General features: G+C 36.0%; 1 protein-coding gene across 4 annotated transcripts in view; it reads right to left on the reverse strand.

The window, feature by feature from the left end:
- LOC150100187 (heterogeneous nuclear ribonucleoprotein A1-like) overlaps window positions 1-13,480 on the reverse strand; it is a 203,991-nt gene that overhangs the window by 132,506 nt on the left and 58,005 nt on the right. For all 4 annotated transcript variants that reach the window (XR_016549263.1, XM_090403029.1, XM_090403028.1 and 1 more), the window contains exon 5: window positions 3,009-3,155. Coding sequence is in view for 3 of the 4 variants with exons in the window: in XM_090403029.1 (XP_090259155.1) it covers window positions 3,009-3,155 (147 nt within the window). In the remaining variant the exon portion in view is untranslated. The remainder of the gene's footprint in view (window positions 1-3,008; window positions 3,156-13,480) is intronic.

Here is a 13,480-nt window from a genome sequence, read left to right on the forward strand (position 1 = left end):
CTAAAACATTAAGGTTTTGGTTTGAATGCTCACATATCACAAGATATAATAACATATATCTTGTCATATGTGAATAACGAACAATTTGTTATTGTATCACTAATGATATAATAACAAAAAGCAAGTTACATAAACTCTGCAAGAGTAGAGGAAGATGTATACACTAAGTTTATCAGTTTTAGGTGGAATCTAAATGGTAATAATGGTTTTTGAGAGGCAACCCATAGAAATAGAGTAACCCTGCTTGAAATTATGAGGAAGATAAATATACCAAGTTTCACGATCTCATCTTTGCAGCTCACTGGCCAACAGATAGTCTATTATTGAGGAATCATTTTGTTTTATTCTCCATAGCTATATCTATGTTGATACCCTTCGGTTGGAAAGACATCAATCTGAATCCTCTTCAGGAAGAGAAGAACCTTTATCAGGATTTTCAAGTGCAGGTGAGATAGCCTGCCACATATGAAATTAGTATGGTTTTTTCAGTTGGAAATTTGGATTTTATTTTCTGCAAAACAAGTAAACTGGCTTGAAGAATGCACAACCTAAAGTCAATAAAATATACAGATAAGATTCCACAGACTCTCAAAGTATTAACTGGGTGTCAAAGAAGTGGAATTACTTAGATGTAACAGATGAATAACATTATCATGCAAAGAAAAATGGGAATGGGATTTATTTTGTACTGGAATTTTTTCACCCACCAGCAAATTCCTGATACATACACAGCTTGGAAAAGTCAATGGAAATACCATGGGCAAGGTACATTGCACCACATAAGTCACATATTTGTAGCTGGTATAAATTGTAAGTAGACAATATGATTCCAAGTCAGTGCAACTGTGTCCAGGTGAAATCGCTCAGAGAAGAGAAATGAGTTTGAAAGATTCATTGCGATAGAATGCCATATTATAGGCCTCTTTGTTCAGCAAATTGGGCTGTCCCGAGGAAACAAATCAGCGACACAATACTGAGATGTAAGCGCAGGGAATTAACAGCAAGTAATACCTACCACACTCACCAAACATGACCACAGGATGGTACAAATGATAACATGTAAAAATGCCATTTATCAGCTGACACACTGAATGTGAAGTTCCAGGCATTGACAGAAACACGTTTTGTGCAGAAAAAACATGTTTTCTGCACAAAAACATTCAGAACCAAGGCTCACACCCTACATTACCCAAACCAACATCTTTGGTGTTGCAAAGCACGAGGACTGGGACATGGAAACTTGGAAATCACATTACACCCTCTATTGAACAGATGTGGCAGATGTTCGGTGAATGTCTCCTACCAGAGTGTAACCACGACTATGAAATTTGGAACTGGTGGTGCAATGGTATGATCCTGTTTTCCCTGGTTTGGCCTCAGACCTCTGTTTGTGGTGGCAAGAACACTGAACTCCGAGAGGTATCTGAACATTCAGGACAAAGAAATGCACCATGTTATAAGGCTGCTGCTGTAATTGTGAGGTTTGTGGAAATGAATATCACCACACTTCAGTAGCTTCCACAGAGCCCCGATCTCAGCCATATTGAACATCTGTGGGATGAACTGAGCACTGGATGAGGTCAAAGGACATCTTCCCACAACAGTCCAGGACCTTGCTATTGTATGCCTGTGGAAAGTATGCCTTGTAAATAGCTAGCTGCCATAGCGGCGAAAGGAGGGTGCCATGGCTGTTCATTCCTCACACTATGGTGTCCGCTGAAGATCCTATGATGATAATGTAAAATAATCATATTGTACTACGCTCCTATTGACAAATTTCTTCCAAACTACTCATGTATTACTGACATATTTCAGTCTTCTGAAGAACTTCTTACCGCACCAATCTATCTAGATGTTGGTCTTTGCCTGCATATCTATACCATCTTAGTTAGGTCACACATCTCTGAATGGTAAAGTTCCTTCTTAATAGCTTGATTTTTAATATTTATTTGCCACTGTTAGCATCTGTTCACACCTTAAACCTTTCTTGTATGTAAATGAAAGTTCTCATATAACATCTTCAATCAAATGCTTGTCTAAGCTCTGAGACCCATAAGATGGTCTAATACTGTTGTATATGCAAGTATTCTGATTAATTTCTCTCTCATTCCATTTAATTTATTCATTTAACTCCCCAGCATAACAACTTTTCTTATTCTGTTATGCGTTTCCAAATTTTATTTCCCATCTTCACTAAAATTTGTGGCTCTATAATGGTCGTGAAAACTTTTTCTTATAAGTTCTCTTTTCAGAATGTAATTACTCAGCTTTCTTGCCAACTGTGTTACAGGAATTATTGAATTTACTTAAAAACCCAGAAGACTGGTAATGGATTTATTCAAGCATATACTACATAAAATAGAAAGTTGATATTATACCTAATTTCAATATAGTTTGATGTCACTTTCTTCCAAAATATCCATATGCAAGATGAATGAATATGGTGGAGACAGTGTGCACCCTTGTTTTAACCAGATTTTATAAACTATGTTTTACTTCCTTCAACTCTAAATACTGACTTAAGGTAAATATAGAATATGCATTGCTTTGTACATCTTGTTCACACTATAAATTATAGCATTCTGAACATGTTTTCTTCCCATATCTACAGGGATGTTTTGATAAATCTTAACTGGAACACTCAGATATATTTCTCTGTATTTCTTATATCAGTTCAGCATTTAACATTCTTATTTTTTATAGTCTTTTATACTGTTATATTATTTTTGGAATATCCTTGTTTGGTAATGATCATAAAAGATATGTTATATAACAAATTTCATTAAAAGAGAACTTACCTGCATAAAGTTTAATTTTAAGGTTAAAATACTTTAATTTTTTTCAAATAAATCAAATATTTATTTCAAACCAAATCAAATCAAATAATTCAAAGAGCAAATAGCACGTTTCTGAATAAAATACCCACATAAATTTTTGTTCCCAGATTATCTAAACTCTAGCATTTTTAGATAGTAATAACAACTGTAAATTCATATAATACACTTTACCTCTAATATCTGGTCCACCCCTTCCAGATGATGAACTGCGGAACCCAGACTTCATTTCTTGATTTCTCTTAATATTTTCCATTTCCTGCTTAGAAAGGGCTTTTTTCACTTCAGCACGTTTTCCTTTTATAGTATGATGTCGTTTTACTACATTGAAAGAGGAGGGAAAAAACAATTTTGATAATTAAACAACTGTATTCACAGTTAACAAATCAAAAAATGTAAGATTACATACACATTTCACTAATATTTCATAAATATCATGTATATATTTGCAACTATCTAATTATGAACCACAAATAAAAATGAAATTCTTAATATGGAATAACTGGAAAAACCAAAGGTTAAAGCATATCAAATTTTAAAAAATTCCCATTAAATCTGTCAGGGAACCAGGACAAACAGTGAATTGAGCTACTGGAACCAATCCCAAGTGAACATCGGATGTTTAACATAAGAAGCATCAATGGAAACAAAATGGAACACACGACTGGATAAATACCAGATTGACATATTACTGAAACAAAAGAGGTGAGATCCATTTAATCAACAAATACATGTGATATCAAGGCAATAACAATCACAGAAGGAGTAATTATAGTATTCAACACTAAATATTAGGATAATCTATTGAATGGCAGGCGTTATCAAGCAGACAAATTTCAGAAAGGGGGGGTGTGAGATTTTAAATTGGGTCCCACAGAAGGTTCTATTATGAATGAAATAGAGGAATTTCTTGCAACATAAGAAAAGATAGATGACAATGAAAAAAAAGAAAAGTTGGTCCTTGTCTAAGACTTAAACAAGGAGACAGAAATATTACTAAATGTTTAGGAATGCTCTAGGAAAATTTGGAGAAAAGAGCAGTTAATAATAATGGTAACAGTCTCGTATGTAAAAAAACACCATACACTTAATAATAGAAAATCTTACCGATAAAACTTAACATTGCAAGCAAAGATATGGTAAATCTTTTCAACGATGTTTCAAGAACACCAATAGTACCCCCCCCCCCCCCCAAATTTGAAGTTTTTCTGAGCAGAAAGGACTAGCAAAGAGATCTCCCCATTTTCTATGTTAGCTGAACTATTCATGAACTGGTTTGAATAAATAGCTCTCCAACATCAATGAACAATCAAAAATTTGGCAAAATACGTTGATATTTTTATCCTCTAGTCCAATACTATTACACAATTAGAAGATTTTGTTACCTTCCTGAACATTTATCCTTAGATTAAATTCACAAAAAAGGTCTTTACTAGTTGAGACATCAGAACACAACACACTCAACTAATCAGTCCAGAGGAAATCAATTAATACAGGATGTTACCTGCATGCAACTTCTCATTAGCACCCAGTACAAAAAAATAGACATCATCCATTCCTTACATGATAGTGTACAGATTTTCACTAAATTAGATAAAAGAAACCAAGATCTACAGTATGTTAATTTTTTCCTTCTGAAAAATGGCTACAACAGAACATTAGTCAAAAAAACTATTTCAACCTCCTAAACAATCTATGAAATCATATGTTGTTTCCTACCAGAACAACAACAAAAAGGAGCAGCGATTCTTCCATAGATATAATTGATCATAAATAAAATAGCGAGATTGCTTCGCCAAGAAACCTTAAGTCACCTTCTACCCAACCAACAAAATTTCTGTACACCCAAACTTCCACATCTGCCACTTAAAAAACCAGGCGCTTAGAAGATCAGTTGCAATTGCGGTCTACACCACATAGGACAGATTGGCAAGATATGCCGAATTGGAAACACTTCAAGAATGTTGAGAATGAAAGAAAGCACAAATCAGCACTGGCAACAGACTGAAATGCTCCACAGTTGTTACCATTTTTACTCAAGTGTTCAAAGAATCAGGTGAAATGATCAAGCATCCTCTACGGTATAACAAAAAACAAGAAATGATTTTTTACAAGTCTGTTCTTCCTTAATCCATCATGACACCTATATCTACAAGTGATATACCTCTATCAACCCACAAACCAGAAGACAGAGTAATAACTAATGAATGCTTTCCACTGTTTAAACATTTTCAAATATTTTTTTTATTAGATATTAACTGCTGTTAATTCTTTCTATTTATTCATGAAAGTAGTCAAAATACAAGCAATTTCTATATCACATTTTTGTTTGTTTTATAATGTAAAACAGTTCTAAAAATATCATATCTCCACAAAACCAATGTAGCTGGAACGGTAAGTACCTGCTGGATTTCTGTTTAGGAAATGAACTAGTTATTATTACTGCCATGTTCCAGATAAAAATCTACACAAATTCACATGGAGAGATACCAATAGAAATAAGGAAATGCTTACCGACTATGACACAGGAATGTTTCCTACCAGTTCAAGACACAGGAATATAGAGGATTTGAAACTGGAAGTGAAATTTTGTGCGTTTTAGTTGTCTTACATTAGCTACTAACGTGGTGCTCTTTAGAATTATCTGTTATTATTTGATTGTCATTCTGTACTGAAGAAAATGAAAATTCAAAAATAAATAATTTTCAATGTTTTTCTCCATAACAAGCAGCTTTCAGGTGAAGAGTAAACTCAAATACAAACATTATTCAAGAAAAATGAAAAATATTGAAAACAGGAACCAAAACCTTGGATATTCAAAAAACATACAAGGATAGAAAAATCACAATTCCATGGCAAATTCAGGAAATGAGGCAAGGAACTCGAGAGCAATGAAAGTTACTGCCAAGTAAGTCAGTTGGTGCCATAAGAGAATACAGAAAAATGGGGGGAAAAAAGCACTGAGCATAGTTAAACAAGTCATAGGAAGACTTTAGGAAGAACACAAAGAAATATCAGGAAGGTGGCAAGATAATCTGGAGGAAAGAGACAGGAAAACTGAAGATAAAGATCTTCTAGATATCTAGAATAATTACTTTTAAAGATTTAAACGAAACAAACAGTGGCAAAATAGTGGTAGAAACACTAAACAAGAATGTCATCAGGAATAAATATCAATACTTGAAATAAAAAAAAACACTTTTAACTTGAAATGTGGAAAAGAAGCTGGAATACGCGATATGTTACCAGAAATGCACAAATATCTAGGCAAGAGTTTTACAATGGTTACATTGCATAATTCAGGAGGCCTATTTCAGTGGGTGAAAATCCAGATGATCGGAGAAGGGCTCATACTATCTATAAAAATGGAAATAAAACAATGTGAGAATTACTGAGGTTTTTTTTTCCTACTGAGTGTTCCTGGTAAGATTTTTCCAAGAATACTTGAGAAACCAGTAATAAAAACTGTAAAAAGGGCAATTTAGAGAGGACGAGATGTCTTCTTTCACTACGAGTTATTCCCGCTTCCTATGTAGGGTCACTGTGTTACTTAGATGCGACTTCTTGTTAGTACCACTCCCAACCGACATGTCGCCTAGCCTGCCATTGGGGGGATATATTTTTGACTGTAGAAGCGTATGTTCACAGGGCCATTTTGCAGGATGAAAAACGCCATACAAACTGGCAGAAAAATCCTACTGCCCGAGCCCAAGACCGGCTAACTTAGAGAGAGAGAGAATTCACCTAAACCTCAAATATGGATTTCTGTCAATATAAAGTACCTACATTGTATTACACAATAACTGGTACCGTATACAAAATTTACAAAAGTAATACTTAGAAATTACTGGAAGATCCTCACATCTTCGAACCTGGGACACTCCTTCCCCAGGCACATGGTTATGAAGTGCAAAGCCACGAGGCTAACCCTGCGGACTTAGAGAGAACAAGCTGTATTCAGGTCAAATTGAGGTTGTCAGGATCAAATTTTACTTTAAGACAGAGTGGAAAATAATGGTAATTAAGTTTTGTACATCTGGAAAAGGCATATGACATAGTGCCAACAGAAAAGCTGTTCAAAACACCAGTTATATGGTGTAAATGGTTCACGTTATGCCAATTATATCTATATTTGAGTTGTAATTCTGTAGTTAGAATTGAAGGAGGTGCATGAAATGTACATTACCTCCACTGCTATTCTCTCCTTTTATATGATGATTGTGGGACAAAACATGCAATGGAAGGAATGCAGGTAATATTGGCAACATTCAAGCCAATAGCTTCCATAATCCTTTTATTACACATACCAAAAGGACATATGACATCTGATATGTGCGATATTGAACATCCTGTAGAGAAGAGACTAGTCTGCATAGGATGTTCTGGAAGGTAAGATACAGCTGCTTCTGTGATAGAGCCATTTCACTTGCTTCAGCATAAGGACTGAGTGGGAAGCACAAGTATCTATCCAAATACACTAATCATAGATGGGATTCAACTGTCACATGCTGGGGCATCAGACCAATAATCCAGCTCTGAATGTGTACTTACAGATGTAGCAATGATCTGGAAACCATTCTGCAGAGGATAGAGAGCAAAGGAGATTCAATGCTATTGTATCTTAATTAGAGGTTATAAATGGACAAGTTTTCAAAGGTAAGTCCCAAGAATTTGGCTTCTGTTGCTACTGGAATTAACAGTTTGTCACATTCTTAACTCAGGTTCATGGTGAAGAGTGTGCTTTTAGCAGAAATGTATAGACATTTTTCTATGCTGAAAACCTGCTCTATTATTATTGTTAACAGCCCACAGAAAGAGACAACTGCTTGCTGAAATTACCATCCTGTTATGAGAATGACAAATTGCGAAGTCATCAATGTATAGAGCATTGCCTAGAGTGGAAAGTAGCTGTTCAGTGATTGTCTTAAGTGTCACAATTAACACAGTCTTGGAGAACATCCTGTTCCTGATGATATATCCAGAGTCTAGTTTTCACTGTGAATTAGAAGACTTAGGCAGACAAAGTTTTTAACATATACAGGAAGGTGTCCTCTGAGACCTAGGTTATAGAGGTATTTTAATATGCCATACCTCCAGGCTGTGTCATCAGCTTTTTCCTGTCAAAGAACACTGGAAACAGATGTTGCCATTTTTTCAGGAACATGTCTCTTATACAAGTTTCTAAACAGACCAAATGATAAAAAGTTAAGAAAGGTGTATGTATGAAAGCCACATTGTGTATTGTAGAGAAGTTCATTGCTTTCAAAATACCAGAGAAGTGCCTGGCAGTAACCTTTGCATAAGGCAGTTGTCCTTGTAAGGACAACTGCCTTCTGCAAAGAATTCAAGAATGCATCTAAGTATTCTGTTGTATATTAAGAGAAGGAGATCCATAGAATATGATAGGTGTTTTATCATTTCTTAATGGATGCAAAACATGTACTGCATTGCACTAGTTGTGATTAATCGATCATGTAAATTGGATCCAAGATGTTTATGACTGATGTCTTATATAAAGTGCTTTTGAATAATCACATTTAAAAGCTATTAAGCTTGATATTGATTCTTTCTAGCTGCCTAACACTCTGGGTTCCATCAAGGCTTTGGAGAGAGTGGAAATCTAGATGTTTTTAGAGTGAGGCTTCTCCTGCCTGACAATGAATTCATTGATAGACTGAATCAGCATTAAATTTTACATGAGGGAAAAAGAATATTCCCATAATCATTGCCCACTTTCCACATGGGTAATTGTGTTTCCTGTAAAGACAGTAAAAATAGCATCCTAACAAGCAGCAGAAAATTTTAAGGAGAGCACATAAGAAATTGCAGAATATAAGTGTGTAGGGATATGAAAGAAAGTACTAATTCATTATTAAGAATGCAGAGGTTGTGACTGTCAAGCACTCATTTCTTGATATGACCTCGTGCATTTATGTTAGCACTATTACACAGTGTTGTGTCCATTAAATTCATTCATAAGTATGGACTAAGGCTGTTGCAAAATAAGATTATCAAGTCCTATCCTATTTAACTCATAACCCAGTGATTTGATTCCAACACTTCTGCAGCTTTTCCCATTTAAGCAGGGTCGCTGTTTGTGGTGAGTCCCCTCCACAACCGCCTGTCTTGGGCTGTAGCCACATCCAAGTCCTCCTCCACCATCTCTTCTTTGGCTGTCCACGTTTTCTCCTCCCCTGCACATCCACCTGCATGACCTTTCTTCCCACATACTCTTCCTCCCCACTCATCACATGACCAAACCATCTTAGGAGCAATGATACAAGTCTTGTATCATTGCTCCTAAGTTCGTAACTTTCACCATTCCCCTTACATAGTCATTTCTCAGACGATCCTTTATGGTCACACCGCACATCCACCTAAGCATTCTCATTTCCGCTACCTCCATTCTGCTGATGTTATTTTTCCTCAGGGCCACAGTATCCATAGCATATGTCATAGCTGGTCTCACTACTGTCCTGTAGATGTAGATTTTGCTTTAGATTGATCGGCATCCTCATATCACATAGCACTCCAGCCATCTCCCTCCAGTTCTTCCATCCTGCATCCCACTTCCTTCTCGGTCTCACCATCCTCTTTCATTGTTGAACCTAAGTATCTAAAGTCACTGACCTTCCTGATGACATCTCCTTCCAGCTCTAGATCTGTCTCCTGGTTGCCATCCACATTGCAACACATATACTCTGTCTTACTTCTGCTCAGCCTCATACCTCTCTCTTCCAGAACTTTCCAGCTTAGCTGCCACTTCTCTTGATTCTGCATACAACATAGTCCAAGAAGGTGTATCTTCTCTCACCTCCACCATCACAATATTAAACAGGAACGGACTTAATGCTGACCCTTGATGCAAGCCAACTGTCACTGGAAAACTTTGTTTCTCTCTCAGGCAGATTTGAACACTTGTCTTCACATTTCTATACATCTCCTGGAACCTGACATATTTCTCTGGTACCTTCTTCTCCCTCAAACACCTCCAGACTTCTTGCCTTGGCACTCTATCATGCGCTTTCTCCAGATCAATAAAAACGAGGTGTAGCTCCCGTTGCTTCTCTCGAAACTTTTCCATCATCTGTCGTCGATCGACAAGGCATGAAGCCAAATTGCTCCTTTGCAATCTCCACTTTCTTCCTCAGTCTTCCATCAAGAACCCTCTCTAGGATCTTCATTGTGTGGGACAGCAACTTTATTCCTATGTAATTCTTAGCCTTGGGCATCTCCTTTAGTGTTGTAGATGGAGACAAGAGTACTTTCCCTCCATTCCTCAGGTATATTTTCCTGTTGACAAACTTTTATGAACAGGTCCCACAGCAGGTCAATTCCCACTCCCCTAGTGCCTTCCATGCCTCCACTGGGATCCTGTCAGGGCCTACCAATTTTCTATTCTTCATCCTCTTTATGGCTTCCCTCACTTCCACTCTACTAATGTTCTGCACCATCCCCTCATTAGGCTTCCCATCTTCCCTGTGAGTCCTTGCATTTTCTTCATTCAAAAGCCCTGCAAAGTATATTCTCTGTTTCTTATATCCACGTCCCTCCTTAATACCCTTCCTCCAGTCTTTTATCTGCCTCACATGTACGATGTTCTTTGATGCCTTATTTTTACATTTTGTCAATCGATAAAGCTTCCTTTATTCCTAATTGATCATAAAGGTCTTCATATGCCATGGCCTTCGCCTGTGCAACTCTTGGCTTCTCACTTTTTCTCTCTGTCCTCCACCACTCTGGACTTGTCCCACTTCTGCTTTGCCTTCCTCTTAGCTGTCACTGCATCTTGTACATTATCATTCCACCACCAACCCTCCTTCTGCTCTCTAATCTTTCCGAATGTTTCACCAAGCACCTCAATTGCACAGCTTAGAATTACATTTGAATTATGTCTCCACCAGTCTTGTATACTTTCTAGTCCAGCTAATACCTTCTCCCTAAAACGGTTCCTCACACCCTCTTCTTTTAAGCAAAACTTAATTTTCGTCCTCCCATGGCTTCCAAAGGTTCTTATCTTTGATAAAGTCTGCGCAAGCAGCTGGTGTTGCTGAGCCACCTGATCTGTTGGGATTACCTTACAATTTGTTACTGCCTTAAGATGTTTTCTTCTAGTCAAAATGTAATCAGTGAACTATTGCTGCTACTTCTGAATGTTATGAAATGCTCTTCCCTCTTACAGAAAAAGGAGTTCACAATTGCCAGATACTGCAAACTGATTTCATTCCAACACTAAATACTGAAAAAATGAATTAATCTTAGAATTATAAATTTGTTATCTAACATTAATTTTTGTGACTATTTGCTGTGAAAGTAATACAGAGCCATTTAATGTGAAAATTTCACCAAGAATAAATGAAACTGATAGTTCAGCACAGTTAAGTGACTGAAGTAATCCACTCTAACATTTGAATCATGGAACAGACATGATTGGTTATGATTTGTCTTGTATGTGGGAGATCAATTTCATCATCATCATCACCACCACCACCACTGCTTATTGGATGCCTGAAATGGCTTGAAAATTTTCAGCTTTGGAGCATAGTTGCCATATTATATAAAAAATAGTTAAAAAAAATCTTTAGCCCATCCCCAGTATTGTCTGGAGAGAAAAAAAAATTACATCAAATAATAAAAAAATGAACATATTAAATTAACAATACTGCATTTAGTACAGTATTGCATACTATAAGGATCAATATTTCAAAGGGAGATTACAGCTGGTTCTCGCTATAGGAAACTTGTAGAAACCACAGAAAGTCTGTTAAAACTTCCTTTTAAAATAGTATGGTCACTGTGGCAGCTTGTTTATGACTTTTTTGGTAGGTAGTTTGACATTGTCAGAATTCAGGAATGCATTAGCAGAGCTAATCTCAGGACGGGAGAGGAAAGATTAGCAAAACAAGTGTTCTCTGCCCAGTTGACAGGAAAAAGACCCAGATGAAGACCAAGATATAGGTGGATTGATACAGTAAAAATTGCCTTAGAAGGTAGAAGTATAAGACTCCAACATTATCAGATCTTATACTTCTACCTTCTAAGCCAGTTTTTACTGTATCAATCCAACTATATCTTGGTCTTCCTCTGGGTCTTTTTCCTGTCAACTGGCAGAGAACACTTGTTTTGCTAATCTTTCCTCTCTCATAAGTCCTGAGATTAGCTCTGCTAACACATTCCTGGATTCTGACAATGTCAAACTACCTACCAAAAACGTCATAAACAAGCTGCCACAGTGACCATACTATTTTAAAAGGAAGTTTAACAGACTTTCTGTGGTTTCTACAAGTTTCCTATAGCAAGAACCAGCTGTAATCTCCCTTTGATATTACAGCTGGTTCTTTGAGATAACAGACTAATTTGGAGGAAAATTGTAGATAGGCAGTTGGTAATGTAATTTTTTCATGTAGTACTATTATACCCTGTACACCCATTGAAGGTAGATATCAGGAATTTGATGATGGTAAGTAGTTACAGTAAGTGGATTTTTTTTGTTGTTATATATTGATGTTTGCTTATACTGAATCAACTGCAATTTAATTCCTACTAAGCATATCACCATTGTTATTTAATATCTATATAGATGAAAATAGTAAAGAAATAGAAGAAAAAATATAAAACTGGCATTTAAACTGAATTGTAGAACTATACTTTTGTTTGTAATGACCAAATAATCATAGCAAGAAGTGAAAATAAATTCAAAAAATTAATATAAGCATTAAACATAAGCACAAAAAAATTTGGAATGCAAATAGCAACAGGAAAAACAAAAATCGTGGATTTTAGAGGATCATTCTCAGTCAAAAGTAAAATCGTGATTGAAAATAAAATTTTAGAACAAATGAACTGTTTCAAACACCTTGAATATGCTGTATCATATACAAAAGCTGACAATGACATCAAAATTTCTAAAGATAACAGGAATGATCAATAATATTTTCAAACCTAAAGCATAGTTTTGGCAAGACCTCTATACTGTACAGAAATCAATTATAGACACCATTAAAATGAAGGGGAAAAAAGAATAGAAATTAGAGAAATTAAATTCTTGTAATGGACAGCAAGCAACACAGAAATGCATAAAGAACTAAAAATAGACTCAATATTGGCATTCGTATAACAAATTATATGAATACCAAAGAGGTGGACTGAACACATGAAAAGAATGGACAGTTCAAGACTACTCAAAACAATACTCTGATACCACCCAGTTGGAGGATATAGACTTCAGGGATGACCAAGAAAAAGATGGAAAGAGGAACAGCTCACTAGGTCTAAATCCCCAAAAGGATGATGATGATGACTAAGCACAGGTTAAAATAAGATATATCATAAGATGAAGGGAAGTAAGAGAAGAAACATAATATGTTCTAATGTATTCCACCCTACTTTGCATCTTACGCTCAATGGCCAACTTAGCTTTTATATAAACCTCAAATGCTATGATAGGTTTGTTTAATCTAAACTATGTAGTTTTTTGTATTTGAATTGCACATTTTCTCTGGCAAATCTTACAAGATGAAAAATCCTTTTACCTTGATATCAAATCTTTTGTTAAAAGCCTTAATAAAGGGTCACACACCAAGCTATTTCCAACCAGTGGTATCGCTGTTACTGACTGAGCAAGAGACTAAATGTTATTTTGGCTT

Source organism: Typopeltis vanoorti, chromosome 13 (assembly GCF_054136105.1).
Source record: "Typopeltis vanoorti isolate ZY-2024b chromosome 13, IOZ_Tvanoo_1.0, whole genome shotgun sequence".
NCBI classification, from domain to species: domain Eukaryota; kingdom Metazoa; phylum Arthropoda; class Arachnida; order Uropygi; family Thelyphonidae; genus Typopeltis; species Typopeltis vanoorti.